The sequence below is a fragment of the Acytostelium subglobosum genome, assembly GCF_000787575.1.
Source record: "Acytostelium subglobosum LB1 DNA, scaffold: scaffold14, whole genome shotgun sequence".
Taxonomy (NCBI): domain Eukaryota; phylum Evosea; class Eumycetozoa; order Acytosteliales; family Acytosteliaceae; genus Acytostelium; species Acytostelium subglobosum.
In genome coordinates, this window is record NW_012236519.1 from 26,353 (window position 1) to 44,003 (window position 17,651).

Below are 17,651 nucleotides of genomic sequence, written 5' to 3' on the forward strand. Positions count from 1 at the left end.
ATAATATATCTTATCTATCTGAACTTTATTGCTAATCCTACTACGTTTGAGCATATCCATTATTCATTCATTCATTTCTGTTTCCTTAGAGACTCTGTACACCAACCTTGAATGCTACACATGTGGAATGATCCATCTTTCCTGGATAAGCCTTCAGGTCGTCAGGTAGTGGCTTGCTGGGTGAGTTGACCATGAAGTCGCGACTCGAGCGCGTGGTCTCCACAACGTGATCGATCAGACGGTCCACAACCAGCTTGGCCGACAGTGGGTCGTCAACTTGGAGACCGCGGATCTTCTTCTTGAGGAACTCTTGCATGTACTTGCTCTTGCTCTCTTGGATCTTCTCAAACTCCATATCAGACCAGTTGTCGTGCGGCAGCTGGAGCTCGCGTGGCGTGACGCCAATGGACTGTGGATCGAGGTTGTCGTGCACGCCATCAGACATCAAAATGATGATGTCGTTCTCCTGACATGGCAGGAAGTGCAGACAGAGGTTCCTTAGGTCGGGCTGTCCATTGTCCACGTAGGGTCCGAGACGACCGCCCGGGTCCTTTGCATCGTCTACATTGCCACGATTGTTCTTGGTGATATCTGCAAACTTCTTTGTCGAATGGCTGTAGTGGAACGCCTTGCAGTCGCCAACGCTTGCGCAGATGAAGCCCCATCGCGATGGTGGTGTGTTGGGGTCCTTGGCTGCAGCCAACTTGTCCTTGTTGGCACCTGCGCCGCCCGCGTTGGGGTTGGGAATTGACCTGTTCAGGTTGGCGCTCTGCGTGACTGATGCGTTGGTGGTCTGGCTGCTCTCGACCATCTCAACCATCACACCGCCCAGCAGCGTGGTGGTGCCAGCCTCCCAAATGTCTGGCTTGCCCTCGATGATCCTGTTATGAGCATAGTTAAAGGCTGAGAGAATTTGATTGCCTGCATCCTGAACCGTTCTGATCTCGCTGTTTGACAGTGCCTTTGAGATAAAGTCGACGAATGCGGTCGACGCCTTCAGGGCTGCCTCTGCGGGACGCGAGCCCCAGTTGCAACCGTCGGCCACGGCGGCCACCACACGGGTGCTCTGCACCTGGATGCAGAAGTGATCACAAATGGGATCTCCCTCGCGCTTGGGGTGGCCAGGCAGGTGGGGATAAGTCGACACGGTCTTGGCGTAGAAGTTGTTGTTGAAGCACGAGTGAACTGTGGACTCGACCTGGTCGGCGCCTGGGCCGTTGACTGAGAAGTTGAACGAGTCGCTCTTTGGCTCGGCGATCAGGAACTTGGGGAACTTGTTCTCGACGATGCCAATGACAATTGGCGACAGGTCGACACTCTTGAGTGTACCTGGGCCAAAGTAGCTGGATGATCGCTGGCGCACCAGAGAGATTGGCGACTCGTCAATGCCGTTGGGGTAGAGTGCGCTAGTCTGTTTGGTTGGGTCGCCGCTGCCGTTGGCCGGGCTGTTGGCCAGTCGCATCGTCTTGAGCTGCTTCAACAGGGTAGTCTGCTGATGCGCCAGGTTCAACTGCTCTAGCAGTCCGCTCTCCAAGCGCTCAGACACGGCCAGAATGTCCTCAACCTCAGCGCCCTGCTCGCCATCCTGTCCTTGTTGATGTTGTTTGTTTTCGGGGATGGCTGGCAGCTTCTTGGGGTAGGGCACCGAGATGTACTTGTCGTCATCGTCGCCTGGCACACCATTTATGAAAGACGAAGGGTTCTGAAGCAGACCCATAATATGATTGAAGTAGGCATTGTGTGAGCCACTCGAGCTCGATGTGATCAATGCCAATGTTTGATCCAGCAGCTTCAATGCCAGCTGTGTATTAGGCGTGGCCGCCTGGTTCTTCTCTCTAAGCAGTCTCTGATATACCTTGGTGGCATTCTCAATAGACTTGTGTAATCTGTGATTGAGTGATTGAGTGATTGAGTGAGTGTTAGGACGATCAATCATTCAATGCGGTCAATCAATCATGTAAGTTATGTACTTGACAATTGGATCGGCATTGGATGAATCCTTTGAGGCAGCATCCTGTTTGAGTTGTGTCCATTGTTGCTCATCGCCTGGTGTTATCTTCTTGTTGAGTAGGTTCTCGTTGAGCTTTAGACGGAACAATTGATTGTCGTCGGCAAATGCATTTGGCGGAGCGATATGATCAAACACTCCACGATTCCACAACATCTGTGCGTATTCCTCTGCCTTGACCTTTGTGACCTGCATTCCATTGCTCAACCAATCCACAACGTCCACTGCCTTTATAATATCCTCTCCATTCAACTTTGGAATTATACCTGTTACAGGGTCACGTAACTTTAACTCTAATATCTCGACCTATATATATATATATGTTTGATTGAACGTATGAGTGAGTGGATTGAGTTGTGATGTGATGTGATCGTACCTCTTCTTCCCTCAACATTGATGACTCCATCATTCTATATTTGTTGTTATTGCTTTTGTTGGTTCGATATCTAATACTATTACTACAAACAGATAATATTTATATTACAACTACAACTATAACAATAATAATAACAATAATAATAACAAACTAACAATCAAACAAACTAACAATAACAAAAAGGGAAGGGTTGTTTGTTGGTGGATGTGGCGCGCACAAAAATATCTCTCTTGTTTGATTGGTGAATGAATGTCGATGATGTCAACAACTTGTTGTAAAGAGTTGACTTGAACAGTTCACACCGATCTAACAAATACACTCTAGTATTATAATATATATTATTATTATTATTACTTAAAAGTGATATCTTTAGTTATTTATAGATTGTGATTATTATTATAATGATGTAGGGTGTGTGTGAACGGCAATGACCATTCACCATCAATCAGTGTGAGTGTGGGGAGTGATCGATCAATGGGAGAGTGTGTGGGTTGTGAACAATCAAAGTTTGTTTATGGGTTGGGCCCATTGTGGGGCATTGGGGCAAGGTCACGACCATGGTCGTTGTCGATCGAAGCAATTAGATCGGTGAATCAGTGATCTACACAATCATTTCAAAGACATGGACAGATATAATATATAATCTTAAAGTACGAATATTGGTGGTTTTGATTTGATTTATTTGAAAAGAGGATGATGTGATTGATTGATTGATCGATGTTGTTGTTTCGTTGTCGTTCATGTCTCTTCTCTCTACAACAGTGATACGAATCTCCAGACCTCTCTTGCGTTTCCACTTGACAATTGCCAAAGGTATTGTACTGTCTCTTGTGATGGAACTTGATTGATTGATTGATTGATTGATTGATTGATTGAGTGAGTGAGTGAGTGGATGTTAGTGACTTGATGTGATGATTGAATGATTGATGGTATGGATGAACTTACTTTTCTCTAAGTATTGTATATCTACCAGATAGTTGATCAGTAGTCTCATCTCATAGAGTGAGAACTTGGGGATGTGAGAGATCATGCTCTCTTCAAACTCGCCGAGTAACTGCTCCTTTCTGACGTCGTCGGTGGTGGTCGCCACGACAATGCCGTTGGACAGCGAGTGGTTGAACAGTGGCTTGAAAAGATTGGATGCCAGCAGACGATCGGTGGGCAGCGTGCCCATGAATGTCTTGGCGTCGTACATGTCTCCGTAGCCAGACTTGCGATGGAAGTGATTGTAGCCGTCCAGTGCCACGAGCACTGGGAACTCCACGACACAATCCAACTCGCGCTTAAAGTGGTACAGCACCTCGCTTGAGCAATCCACCATCGACGAAGCTGCCAGGTCATACAATGTCTTGCCCTGTGACTTGAAGTTGTTGAATTGTATCTGTTTGGAGTTGGAGGTGGATGTGGAGGTGAATGAATGAGTGAGTGAGTGAGTGAGCGAGGGCGCGCGAGGAGAGATGGTTGCGCCAACGATGTATGAGCGAGGGAATGAGTGAGCGATCATACCTTGAACTTGGTCTTGAGAGGGATCTGCTTCATCATCTCACCATTGACCTCGAGCATCTGATTGAGGAGCAATGTAGAGAGCTCATGTTGTTCGAACAACATTGGGTTCTCAACGAATGGTGTCAATGTTCCAGTATGAATGAACTTGAAGCCTACGAATGTATGAGTTAGTATGAGTGAGTATGAATGTATGTACAAGATGATGACGATGATGGATGGATCCACTTACAGCTTGGCACGTAAAAGACGAACCAGCCTTGTTGCTTTGCCCAAAAGACGAGCTGGCTGAGTGCGACGGATTTGCCAGCGCCCTTCTTTCCATCGATGAGCATGGCATAGTCAGACTTTGATGTCTTGACAAACTGTTGCAATCTCATTCTGTTCATCCACTCGATCACCTTGAACACTGGCTGACGCAACAGAGTGGCTCTCTCCTTCTCCTTGCCAATTCTATCAAAGTGTGCTTGCAACTCTTTCGAAATGCATTCCTTTCCAATGTTTGTGCTGTAGTTGTGTTGTTGTTGTTGTTGTTCCTTTGTCAGTCTCTCGCTGTTGTAATGCATACAATGATCAATGATACATACTTCCACTGATCCTTTGTGATTGAGAGGAATTGGAATGGAATGTTGGACTTCTCTGATTGTGTCTCTGTCTCTGTCTCGGCATCTGTTGCAGTCGCTGTTGCGGTAGCAGTCGCGTATGATCTTAATGTATTGATTGATGATGAACATCCAATTATATTTCTTGTGACCAACTGTCTACTGCTGCTGCTAATGCTGTTATGTACAATGATTGATCTGCTTCCAGATGTGGCGGCTACAGTGCACACCCTTCGAAGCAATGTTGACATCATCATTGTTTGTTGTTGTTGTGTAAGTGTCTTGACCTGTCCTGTCCTGTATTGGTATATGACCTGACCTGATCGTCTTGATTGATTGCCCTTGCTTGCCCTTGGACCAGAGTTATCCAATTCGCGGCTCGATCCCCACAATTCAAAAAAATGAATTTAAATAATAAACGTTACTTAAAGATAAAAGAGGTGAACTCACTTTAAAAATAATAATAATGGGTGACAGCTTCAATTTGAAAGAGATGAAGGAAAGGACACAACCCGTGTCTGTGTGTATGAATGAAAGGGACTGAATGAATGTGGACATTACATTGACATGCATGATGTGATTATTATTTGAACTAATACATAGATATATAACTTTAATATAATATATATAGTATAGAGCAGACAGATGGAACATTGTTATACAGTTATTACAATCATTTAGTTAAATACCATATCTAATATTTAAATAATACCTTAATATATTATAATTTATATATATACACTCTCTCTTACTTACTTTAGTGAGTTAGGTAGAGTCATTTAGTTATTCGTTGTTGTTGTTGTACATTAATAAGAAGTAATCAAACAATCAAACAAAACAATCAATTTAAAATAGAATGAACGGAATGTCAACAACAAGAACAACAACAACAACAACGAGGAGTGCATCAGATGCACATAACAAAGGTGGTCAACAACAACAACAACAACAACATGGTGTAGATGATACATCATTGACCTATATCTATATATTGGAGGAGACTCTGTTTGAAGACACATCGTTCAATCACGAGAATGAACCCGTTCCTCCAAGCTTCAAGCCACTCTCTTCAATGTACTCTCGGCCTCCCCACAAAGACCGTCTCAACAACATCCTAGCCTATCCATTCCCTCTCCCCAACGACATCAACACAGACTTGTCCACAAACAAAGAGGTATGTTATGTTAACGTTGGGTACTGAGTCGAGCAACAACATTGACTAACACATGAATGAATGAGTAGATATTCGAATACATCAAGTTCTTTGATGTAAAGGATGAGTTTATCTTCCATCATAATACTAGGATCAAGCGATACTCACGCTATCACTTGAACCTGACACTCAAGTTTATGTGCTGCAAGTCGGTGCACGCCAGACAGATCACCTCTGTGGTGTTTGACCAGATGGAGAAATGTCGCAAGTTGGCCTATTCATCAGGTTGGGAGTTCCGTCGCAAGAAGACTACGACGACGAACAACAACAGCAGCGAAGAAGATATTACAAATGGACCAATCTTCTGCGTGTCCCTGTTAAGGAGCACGTTCTATCATATCGTCCGTCATGTTATCTCCACCTATCAATACTCAAAGCCGCACCACATCTCGGACTTCCCCGTGGCCTGCGAGGTGCAGGAGAAGAAGCACTCGTTCACCATCCTGCTGGGCGGCACCTCTGGCTGCGGCAAGAGCACGCTGACCGCCCTGCTGGCCAGCCGCATTGGCTTTGCAGCCGTGATATCCACCGACAACATCAGACAGATCCTGCGAAAGTTCATCAGCAGGGCTGAGTCGCCGATCCTCTGGGCGTCCACCTACCACGCCGGAGAGATCATCTCAGACCCGAGCCTGTCACACAAAGAGAAGGTACGCCTGGCTGGCGGGCCCCCTGTCCTGCCGCTCCGCACCTAACAATCAATCAATCAACCGCCCAATCAATCAACCAAATAGATTCTTCAGGGATACGAAGCCCAGAACGAGATGATCTTCAACAAACTGGATGTACTCATCGAACACTATGAAAAGAGGAATGAGTCGCTCATTGTCGAGGGCGTGCACTTGGACACGAGGATCATTCTGCGACTGGTCAAGAAGCATCCTTCCTGTATTCCTTTCCTTATGTATATATCCAACGAAGCCAAGCACAAGGAGCGATTCGCCATTCGATCAAAGTACATGACGCTGGATCCCCATCAGAACAAATACACCAAATACTTTAAGAACATTAGAATCATCAACGACTACCTGTGTCAAGGTGCCGATTCTGCTCTGGTAAGTTCAGGTCCAGCGTGTGGCCCACTGGTCCCCCGCCTCCCTCCTCCCTAACCTCTCCCTTCCCGTCCCTCTAGATCCCTCAAATCGACAACACAAGTATCGACAGATCGTTGGCCACCATCCACAGTACCATCTTTGCATGTCTGAAGCGCAAAGTATACTATGACGAGTCATACTACAACCCAGAGACCAATCAGTATGTTCCATAACAGAGCAACGCAGTGCAGCGCAACTCTAACACCATCACTTTATAACTCAATCATTCAGACTGGACATATTACATCAACAATACGAACAGATTCAACATCAGTTCTGGTCGTCAAAGGGTATGCTGAGGCTGATCCAAAAGAAGAAGGTCGGTGTGCAGTCTGTGGCCGAAGAGGAGACATTCAACAGCGACGACGAGGAAGAGGAAGAGCAGAAGAGGAAGGCCGAGAAGCTGCTCAACAGAGAGAAGAGCGTCAGTGCCGCCGACCCCAACTTGTCCGACTCAGAGACGGAATCGGACTCTGAGAGCCACGAGGATGGCGTTGGTTACTTTGACATGGGATCACTTGGCAGCTAAACGGCTTTCCCTGATCGATCGTCCCCATCTCACCATCCACCATTCTTTCTCACCTCCACCTCCACCTCACCTCCTACCGCCAACTCATCCAACCATCATTTATAAACTGACAATCAATCCAACCCTCCTGTCTTGCAAGCTGGATGGCGGCTTACCCGACTGCATGGACGTATACATGGACGTTCGTGGCCGGCCTGCCAATGGATGGTCAAGAACAAAAAGGTGTCTTTTGCTAACGTTTATTGCTTGCTTGCTCCTGCTCAATGGATGGGGAATGAATGAAGTACAACATGTTGAGTGATGATGATGATGATGTTTGTGATGATTGATTGATTGCATGATTAGAGCTCTTGGACAAAGTTCATTGGGAAGTAACCAGTGACTCCGTTCAGCTCTCCTTGCCACCATCCAGCTGGATCGGATTGATCCATCACATTGATAATGTCTCCCTCACTGTTTGATTGATTGATTGATTGATGATGGCGTTAGTGAATGGAACAAGTTGTGATCATATGATGGACGACTTACGCGAATGAAAGATCTCCCTCGTTCTCTCCCTGGTAGGCATAGAGTGCCTTGACCCTGACATATCCTTGGTCAGCAGCCTGCTCTTCGTAGTGCTGCTGTGGCTCCTCATAATGTTGCTGTGGCTCTTCGTAATGCTGTTGCTCCTCATAGTGCTGCTGTGGCTCTTCGTAATGCTGTTGCTCCTCATAATGCTGTTGTGGCTCCTCGTAATGCTGCTGCTCCTCATAATGCTGCTCTGGCTCCTCATATGCCTGCTGCTCCTCATAATGTTGCTGTGGCTCCTCATAACTCTGCTCCTCATATGTCTGTTGTGGCTCCTCATAGACGGGCTCTGGCTCGTGAACCTTCATCTGCTGGAAGCGGCTGGTGACGTTGCCGGTTGGCTTGGGGGGTGGTGGCTTGACTGGGGTAGATGACTGTGCGGCGGCCTCTTGGAAGCGGCTGGCCACATTGCGGCCTGGTGCTGGTGCGGCGGGCTTGGGTGCGGCGGGCTGCTCGGGTTGCTGGTTGGCCTGGTTCCAGTACTTCTCGCGATCTGTCGAAGTGACGTTGTACTCTGAACGGTCGGGCTTGGCCTTGTCAGTGGTGGCGGTGGTGTTGGTCTGCTGCCAGTAGAGTGCGCTCTCGTCCTTCTTGGTGTAGTCAGACTTGTCGAATGCCTTTGGCTGGATGCTGGACTGTGTGGCCTGCACACGGCCCTGAGCGACAGATGTGGGCACAGCAGTCTTGGTAGTTCCCTGGATCTTGGCGCCAGAGTCGTAGGAGGCGCCTGTGGCCTTGGTGAGGGCGCCAATGATGCGCTTCTCGTCCAAATCGTCCTCGTTACGGGCGTTCAACTGGTGGTGCAGTGGCTTGAGGATCTTGGAGATCTCGATGGCGTGGCCAGAGAATGATCCCTTGATTGGGCCGTTCACACCATCACCGCACCAGGCAATGTAGCAGAACTTGGTCAAGTTGTTGATCTGGAAACGGATGTAAGCGTAACGAATGCTAGAATCGCTCAGCTCCTCGCGCAGAGCGGTGAGGCCGCCACTGGTGCCAGACTCGTAGAACTTGATCTTGATGTTTGACTTTGGCACATAACCAAAGACGCACCACTCCTCAGTGCCGTTCTGCACGGCCTTGACGTGGTTCATGAGTTCTGGATCGGATAAGTCTGGTGTTGTCATTGTTTGTTTCTTTGTGTATGTATGTATGTTTACAGGTAATGCTAATAACTTCAGCAAAGTTTTGATTGATGATCAGATTGATTGTGGAGTGCACTCACACATCAAAAAATCCACCATCCCATTTTTGATTTGTTTTTTTTTTATTCTAAGGAGTTCCACATTATTGGGCCCAAGTTAGGTATCACATCATTGGTCCTTGAGACCATCAGTTCAGGTTCAGTTACAACAACACAAGGATATTACCAAAGTCGTCGATGACATTACTGTTTGATGATTGAATATCCTAATTATTGAGAATGATTCCAACAATCAATCGCTTGAGAAAGGTGATCAATGAGTATGAAGGCCAATGAGCTTGTTGGAACATCAAAGATGCTATTGTGGGGAGTGGAGATGAAGCCAAGTCCAAGAAGGTGAAATGAATGAATGATCAATCATTACCATCATCATCAGTGCATCATTGATTGGAACCATGTTGGTCATGATTACCTCTTTGACTTGTTACCGACTTGAGTAAATTATGATTATTATTTTGGATAGTGGCATGCAAAGAAGATATAGTATGAGATGTCGACGACACGACTATAATCTCATGTTGTTTGTGAGTCCATCGACCATATCTCGAACATTCGTCCTACTTAGTTGAACATTCATTCAATCATTCAATCATTCATTCGATCAATCAATCTTTGTTTGTTGTTCAAGACCAAGCAAGACCCCCATCATTGATTGTGTGAATCCATTAACAAACACAATGTCCATTCGAACAGCTTCTTCATTCTTCAAGGCCTTGAACAATACAAGGTCATTGTATAATAGCACTACTACTTCTACTTCACCATTGTTAAGAGCATCTGGTCATTATCGTACATCTTATATTATATTCACTACTTCATCACCATCAAAGCAACAACAACAACAACAGCTGTCGTTGAGATCATACAGTTCATCAACACAACAACCATCTTCATCTTCACCATCTTCATCATCATCAACACCTAATAATATAACAGATTCAACAACAGGAGGTGATCAACAACAACAACAGAACAATAAGAACGAGATAGACATGAGCAACAAGTCACTACTTTTCAGATTCATGAATAACACCTATGAGTATCCACCATGGAGCACAAAGTGGATACTCGAGAAGGCTTACCAATGTGTCATCTTTGGTATGACTGGTTCATCAGCATTGATCGTTGTTAGGTATGGCAACCATCCACTTTCAATCAATCAATCATTCAATCACACTCACTCACTCACTCGATGACAATGATACACTTATTAGATACCTGTTGAAGAACCTTTGGCAAGTGGATGGCACTGTGTTTGGAGGACCATGGCAGTATACTGCGGCATACTTCATTACGATGTTCTCATGCTATCCATTCGTATTGCTGTTCTATGGAACTTTGTTTGGTCGTCATCAGTTCTTCAAGAAGTTCTTCCTTCGCATGACTGTCGCCTTCCCCAAGAGGATCTACAACATGTTGGCTTCAAAGGGAAAGAAGCAATAAACTAACCATTCATCTTCCAAACAAGGTGTTTGATCGATTGTGATTGAGTGATTGGGTGGTTGGACTCGCGCTAGTTGAGTTTATTCGGTTCCTCCATTGTTGTGCCATCCATTCTACACTCCATTGATTCCTTCGCCAGGAATGAATGTTTTGCCCGTTGTCGCTGTCTTTGATTGCTTGATCGATTTCTTTGATTGTCCATATATCGCTTTGGACTCGTCTCTTTCCTGTTTGTTCATGATTGATTGATTGAATGATTGATTGAGCGAGGAGGGTGTCAGTCTCAATGAACGAACGAATGAATGAGCTGACTTGAACATACTTGTTGAGTGACCTTCTTAAAGTCTATGATCTTGAGATGCGGTACGATGTGAATAAGATACAGTCTATAGTTTTGCTTCTTTGTACATATGTTCTCCATGAGCGAGAGGTATTTGAGGCTGGGTAGCTTGGCCAGCGGATCAAGGTCACTCAGATTGAGCAGTCGATTGTTGGTCAGGATCAGTGTTGTGAGCGAAGGCAGTGATTCGCCAAACTCCTCTGTGATCTTGATGATGTGATTGTTGCAAAAGTACAACGACTTTAGACGCTTCAGTGGAGGGAAGTTCTCTAGTCGCGCTATTTCATTGTCTGAGAAGTCCAATGTATCGAACTGATCCTTTGTCGCTCCCAAGTTCTCAAGTATCGATATCTTATTACCTACATATATAAGTGTTAGGTTAAGTGTTCGTTCATTCAATCTCATCAATCAATCAATCAAACAAACTCATCATCAATCACATACCTCTCAGATTAAGTTCTCTTTCCCTACAAGGATTAATTAGCTCTGGTGCACGTGTAATAAGGTCTGCTGTCAGTTTCATTGTTCTATTTATATATATATATATACAATGAAAGATGTTTAATGATGTATCTCTCAATATGCATTCATTCACTCAACAGCCCTTGAACTTTCGTCGATTAATTGAATTTCACAAGTCATTTCACTCAAACACTTGATTAAGTTCATTTTCATGTTAATGAACACAAAGTAATAAGTAAGTAAGTTCGGATATTCATATGAACATATGAATGAATGATATGGTTATTATGTCATCAACCTTAAGTATTAGTTCTCTAACATTCATTTGTTATTGAATGAAATTTGGTAGAGAGTTGTCTGCACTCTCAAACAAACTTATAAAAACGAGTAAGACCGAGGAATACCCAAAGACACCCCCAAAGGTCTAATGATGACTCACATCCACTCATAGTGTCTCTTCACAATGTATATATAGACAAGGTATCCATCCATCATCAATAATACAATTAATCTTACTAATCAATCAAACAAACAAACTAACTAACTAATTAATTAATGCTAATACTTATAAAATCACCAACTATTACATTCAGTCTTGAGGTACAACCTGAGGATGATGTACAGGTGTTGTATGATAAGGTCGCTGAGAGGACTGAGTATAAGTTATTCCAATTTGAACTATTGTTTAGAAATGAGAAGATTGAAGTCGGTAGACCAATATCAAGAACTGGTATCAAGGAGGAGACCACAATCCAAATGTCCGTCATCAAAGAGATGTCCTTCATTGTTCTCTACAACAACTTTGAACATCCTCTAACCATTCCAAACAATGATGGTATCACCATAGCAACTCTCCAAGCGTAAGTATCACATATTCATTTATTCTAACTTTACCTAAAATGGAAAGTAGACAACTCAACTCCACACGCAAACTCACACTAACACTCACACACTGTTATAGTCAAATCAAGATCAAACTTAAATCTGACATACCATTGTTGGCTACACATGATTCGGTGTTGAAGAAGGCTGGAAATCCAACGGTGTTGACAAAGACTCAGTTGATCCACTCGACTTTGTCAAACAATGAGGTGTTGGAGATGGAGTTGGTCGAGGCTCCACCTGTGCCTGCTGGTGCCGATGAGGATGTCTTTGATCAGGAGGCATTGTTGAAGAGTTTTGCCGAGACTTCAATATCATCAGATGTCGAGATTGTCTTTTGTTTCGATACAACTGGATCAATGGCATCGATCATTCAGAATGTCCGAACCCAAGTCGAGTCAACAGTCAGTCGTTTGATCAAAGATATACCAAACATCCGTATTGGTATTATGGGTTTGGGTGATTATTGTGATGCTGCCAAGGTGTTGACCACATTGGATCTAACCCAGAACTTGGAGGAGTTGGTACAATTCATCAAGAATGTACCTGCGACTTCTGGAGGTGATGCTCCCGAGGCCTATGAATGGGCCCTCAGGAAGGCCAAGACCCTCTCATGGTCGACCCACACTTCCAAAGCTTTCGTTATGATCGGTGATGCCAACCCCCACGAGCCATCACACACCAACCTATCCATCAACTGGTTCGAAGAATGTGTAAGTACCTAGTCTGGAATCATTCCAGCCCCAGCCGCTCTTTCACACATTCACTCACTAACTCACGCAATCAATATGTTAGGATGACTTGTATGACATGGGAGTCAAGATATATGGAGTCAAGGCATTGGGCAACTCACCATTCTATGAGGAGATTGCAATGAGAACTGGTGGAGTTTGCATCAATTTCAAGAACTTCTCATTCATCACTGAGATGTTCTTGGCCATTTGTTATCGTGAGGCTTCAAAGGAGAAGTTCAAACAATTCGAGTCAGAGTTGGCCAACAAGATTGAACAGAACAATGACATGTCATCTATTATGGCAGATTTGAACAAGGATAACTTTGAAGTTGTTTGTGATGGTGATGGTGATGGGTCGTCATCCAATGACAACTCAATCAACACTACCACTTCATCCTCTTCCACCTCATCTCCATCTAACAAGATTACCAAGATACGTGGAAAGCCTACCACCATGCGTTGTACCGAGACCTGGTTCGACCATGACAAGGACAGACGCTTCAATGCCAATCCAACTTATTACTTCCACAATAACTTGGGACACTTTACAACCAAGTTTTTTAATTAATTAGTTCCTAAACAATAGAATACATTACACAAGTGTTCCAATTCCCAAATCCACTAATACCGTCGATCCACTTCACTTGAGACGTCAATTCAAATAATACTTAGATATTTTTCAAGTTTTGATTGATGGGTTTGTTTTGCTTGAATCAGCAAGTGTCAGAGACCCATGAATGCATGTTCATTCACAACATGGCATAACATCTTGTGTGTAGGTGTTGATGTTACAGGTGGGTTAGATTGTGGATGGTGTTGACCTCCGATGATCAAAGCGCGTTCCTTCCAGACCCATACCCCCATCACTAACATTAACAACAACATCGTCACCCTTCTCACACATACTTCAATATCATATCACCCATTCATTCATTGATTCATTCATTGCTTAGCAATACATAGTTATAAATATATATTATATAATAATAAGAATAAGACCAATCCGAAATGAATATATTACAGGTCAATGGTAATATGAAGCAAGATATGATGATCATGATGAACCAAGCACTCACTGACTTGATTGATTGATTGACATATTTATATAGTGCTCGAGGCAAGAGATCTGATAGCAGCAGATACCAATGGATTCAGTGACCCGTATGTAGAACAACGACAACAACGCAATGCAATATCATTCAACTGACTAATCAATCCAATGAATGAATCGAATCAATCAATGAATGAATGAATGAATGAATGAATGAATGAATGATATCACATAGATATTGTGTATTGAACCTTGGACTTCAAAAGAAGAAGACAAAGATTATTAAGAAGACATTGAATCCAAAGTGGGGAGAGACATTCTTGATGCGTGTGTCACCTGTGGATCAGAGACTGCATGTTGTATTGTCTGATTGGGATGCAATGTCATCGGATGACTTCCTCGGTGAGGTCTATATCGACTTGGACGACCTGTCCGACCAGGCCACATGGTATCCACTGCAGCCGCGTCCAACACATCCCGACGACTTTGTCAAGGGCGACGTGCTGATCAAGGCGCGCATCGTCAACGCTTCGAATGTCGTGCGTGACAAGATCGCCCCCACCATGCTCACAGAGGTCAACAACAGAGTGACGGCGTACGAGGAGAATGGCGAGCTGCTCGATCTCACGGGCATTGGCCTCGAGACATTCCCCGAGTTCCTCCAGGAGCATGTGCCAAACCTGGTCAACCTCGACCTTGGTTTCAACCAGTTCAAGATGTTCCCAATGCTCAAGCCCTTTGGCAACCTACAGAGTCTGTCACTGAGTGGCAATGCCATCATGACCATCCCAGGCGAGCTAATCACACTCCCATCTCTCAAGACACTAACCATCAATGGTAATCAATTGATTGCACTACCTGTAAGTACTTTGTGATCACGTGACAGGATGTTGGATCACGTGACATGCGATCATGTGATCACCTTCAAATCTAGACGCATATACTGACGAACTGGACCTGCCCCCGCGTGAACCAACCAACAAACAAACAGTCAGAGATTGGTAGACTTACCAACTTGGAGAAGTTGGACATTGCCAACAACAAGATATCAATACTGTGCGATGAGATTGGCAATCTGACTAGACTGGAGGAGTTGATCATCTCTGGTAACCCATTGCAGGCTTTGCCAACATCGTTCACTGGACTCAACTCACTCGAGGTCCTTGATGCCAACGGATGTCAGCTCGTCAAGCTGCCCGAGGAATTCCCTCAGATGACCAGATTGTTGGAGTTGAACCTTGGTAATAACAAGGTAAGTTCCATCCATCAAGGGTATACCCACATCCAGGTAGATACTAACATCTTGGATAACAGCTTGTAGAGTTACCAAACCTCATTGGAAGAATGACAAGACTTGTAGTGTTGAATATAATGGACAACAAGTTGGCAGACTTGCCATTGTCGATTGGTCATTGTTATGGTCTGGGCAAGATTGGAGCAGGTATCAACATTGAAGGAAACCCAATCGTCTCTGATGAGATCATGTCTAAGTACAAGATTGGAAATGATCATCTAATGGACTTCCTCGAGAAGAGAATGACGAGTAAGTCTGTCTGTCACTGATCATCGCAATCACACACAATCATACACTAACTCCATGATCAATAGTGCAAGGATATAAGTTACCGGATCAACCTAAACAGATATCTTCATATAAGAACTTGGCTAATGCACTGCCAGCAGCTGGAACTAATGTACCACCAGGTGTATCGAAGCAGGCAGCAGAGCAAGCGAGACAGGCTCAGCAATATCTTCAGCAGCAACAACAACAGCCAACACAGCCAGCGAGGCCACAACCAACACCAGCCGAGCAGCAGGCCGCTGCCGCCCAGCAGGACCTCATCACCAAGACCATCGCGCTCAAGAACTGGTCTGTTGCCACGATCAGAGGTGAACTGAGACCAAAGATTGGCAAGATCAAGACTCAAATCCTCCGTTGTGTAAATATTCAGGAGGGTATATCCATCGCTAACATGATGAAGACTATGAAGCCTGTAAGTTATTGCATCATTACATTCATTATATATTCACTCGCTCACTCATTCAATCAATCAATCAATCAAACATATATTCAGGAGGTTGACAACATCAAGAAGTTGATCGCAAAGACATCACCACCACCAGGTGTTCCACCATCAGGTACAGCTGGAAAGATACATTCTGGCAATGACAAACTGGAGACATTGAAGGATTTGGTTGTGGCATCAATCGACGACACAGACATTGTTCTCGACCATCTTTACCAATTGATGCCCAACACATCTGAGCCACCCTTAGTCGTCAGTCTCGTACAGGCACTAAAGAAGATCAAAGAGTGCTTGCCATAATCGATCGACACGACACATCACAACACAGCGCATGGCATCAATCAATTACCAACTAGACGACAAACAACACACACACTCACTTGTGCGAGGTACAACAACAACCAACAAACATCAACATCAACATCAACATTAGCATCAGCATCCATTCAAGTTCGTCAAGTCCCCACATAACTTCATTGTATTATCAATCCAGAATGAAAAGTTCCTTCCTTCTATCAGCTGGCTGCATTGGCAGCAGCAGGTGGCGCATCATCAAACAAACAACAAACAAACAAACAAACAACATCACCATCCAACCTTGGTTCATTATTGGAATGTCAAGTGGCGTACACGCTGTCACTCCCTATCATTCACTGTCACATGATTGATTGATTGAATGAATGGATCATTCCAACCTTCACTCACACACTTCCACTCGCACACACACACCACATCCTTTATGATCAGCGATCGTGACCTTGATAGGGCAGTGTCATGCGACCTCGATCAGATGGATCAATAGCATGGCAACCGGTATGATTATTCTAAGACCAACCAAAAACCAACTACTCAAATGTGTCTAAGTGTGTGTTTGGAGGTTGGACATCAACAAGACCCACAAAGTCCTCTTTTGGCAAGTTCATTCTTTTTGATTTTTTGTTTGTTTTTTCGTTGGTTCTCAAAGGACCATTGGATGGGTTGGACTGGACCACATGACTTGAAATTGATTGTGATTCATCATCACTATCGGCAGTTAACTGACGACAGACATACACTATCAATAGCAACAACAACAACTATACAAGATTATCATCATCAAACAATTAATTATCGGTCGGACAAGTAATCAATCAATCTCCCCACTCTCCCCTCCCTCACCACCACTGCTTCTTGTAACAACCTTAGAAGGATCCATCCATTCAATCCTAACTTACCATTTAATATTAATCAACTTCCCGACCTACTTACTCCAAACTAATTATAATTTTAGAGATCAATTATATTCCGCACCCATCCATCATCGATCAAACATATATATATAAATTATTATTATAACTATTTGTAGCAATACTATATTGTAATATTTAACAAACACAATGGATACAAGATCAATATCAATATCAAAATATTATATTATTTATATATTATTGATAACTCTACCTTTATGTACATTTTCACATTATATTCCAAATGGATCACCTCAATGTATGTATGATACTCTCCCTTACTCAATCAATCAATTCCTTACTAATTAATAATTATGTCCAAAATAGTTAATGTACTTTATAGGATATCACAGGCAGCAGATACATTTAATCAATGGTCAAATAGTA

General features: G+C 43.9%; 8 protein-coding genes across 8 annotated transcripts; 4 read left to right on the plus strand and 4 right to left on the minus strand.

Moving 5' to 3' along the window:
- Positions 1 to 85: 85 nt before the first annotated feature.
- On the minus strand, positions 86 to 2,417 carry SAMD00019534_070180 (hypothetical protein; the record flags this gene model as incomplete). Its single annotated transcript, XM_012897425.1, has 3 exons — positions 86 to 1,886; positions 1,971 to 2,314; positions 2,385 to 2,417. 3 exons carry the CDS (start codon positions 2,415 to 2,417, stop codon positions 86 to 88), a joined length of 2,178 nt encoding a protein of 725 aa, XP_012752879.1.
- Positions 2,418 to 3,137: 720 nt separating this feature from the next.
- SAMD00019534_070190 (hypothetical protein) lies at positions 3,138 to 4,740 on the minus strand (the record flags this gene model as incomplete). Its single annotated transcript, XM_012897426.1, has 5 exons — positions 3,138 to 3,223; positions 3,330 to 3,765; positions 3,891 to 4,042; positions 4,120 to 4,394; positions 4,475 to 4,740. 5 exons carry the CDS (start codon positions 4,738 to 4,740, stop codon positions 3,138 to 3,140), a joined length of 1,215 nt encoding a protein of 404 aa, XP_012752880.1.
- A 605-nt stretch (positions 4,741 to 5,345) lies between these two features.
- Positions 5,346 to 7,325, plus strand: SAMD00019534_070200 (hypothetical protein; the record flags this gene model as incomplete). Its single annotated transcript, XM_012897427.1, has 5 exons — positions 5,346 to 5,663; positions 5,732 to 6,352; positions 6,437 to 6,757; positions 6,835 to 6,956; positions 7,028 to 7,325. 5 exons carry the CDS (start codon positions 5,346 to 5,348, stop codon positions 7,323 to 7,325), a joined length of 1,680 nt encoding a protein of 559 aa, XP_012752881.1.
- A 341-nt stretch (positions 7,326 to 7,666) lies between these two features.
- SAMD00019534_070210 (hypothetical protein) lies at positions 7,667 to 9,022 on the minus strand (the record flags this gene model as incomplete). The annotated part of the gene is made up of 2 exons (XM_012897428.1): positions 7,667 to 7,778; positions 7,854 to 9,022. 2 exons carry the CDS (start codon positions 9,020 to 9,022, stop codon positions 7,667 to 7,669), a joined length of 1,281 nt encoding a protein of 426 aa, XP_012752882.1.
- A 754-nt stretch (positions 9,023 to 9,776) lies between these two features.
- On the plus strand, positions 9,777 to 10,542 carry SAMD00019534_070220 (hypothetical protein; the record flags this gene model as incomplete). Its single annotated transcript, XM_012897429.1, has 2 exons — positions 9,777 to 10,231; positions 10,314 to 10,542. The coding sequence occupies 2 exons, from the start codon at positions 9,777 to 9,779 to the stop codon at positions 10,540 to 10,542; spliced, it is 684 nt and encodes a 227-aa protein (XP_012752883.1).
- Positions 10,543 to 10,655: 113 nt separating this feature from the next.
- Positions 10,656 to 11,405, minus strand: SAMD00019534_070230 (hypothetical protein; the record flags this gene model as incomplete). The annotated part of the gene is made up of 3 exons (XM_012897430.1): positions 10,656 to 10,769; positions 10,865 to 11,241; positions 11,327 to 11,405. The coding sequence occupies 3 exons, from the start codon at positions 11,403 to 11,405 to the stop codon at positions 10,656 to 10,658; spliced, it is 570 nt and encodes a 189-aa protein (XP_012752884.1).
- Positions 11,406 to 11,899: 494 nt separating this feature from the next.
- SAMD00019534_070240 (hypothetical protein) lies at positions 11,900 to 13,528 on the plus strand (the record flags this gene model as incomplete). The annotated part of the gene is made up of 4 exons (XM_012897431.1): positions 11,900 to 11,973; positions 12,034 to 12,204; positions 12,306 to 12,939; positions 13,022 to 13,528. 4 exons carry the CDS (start codon positions 11,900 to 11,902, stop codon positions 13,526 to 13,528), a joined length of 1,386 nt encoding a protein of 461 aa, XP_012752885.1.
- A 704-nt stretch (positions 13,529 to 14,232) lies between these two features.
- Positions 14,233 to 16,338, plus strand: SAMD00019534_070250 (hypothetical protein; the record flags this gene model as incomplete). The annotated part of the gene is made up of 5 exons (XM_012897432.1): positions 14,233 to 14,871; positions 14,946 to 15,263; positions 15,326 to 15,554; positions 15,620 to 16,005; positions 16,087 to 16,338. The coding sequence occupies 5 exons, from the start codon at positions 14,233 to 14,235 to the stop codon at positions 16,336 to 16,338; spliced, it is 1,824 nt and encodes a 607-aa protein (XP_012752886.1).
- Between the last annotated feature and the right edge of the window lie 1,313 nt (positions 16,339 to 17,651).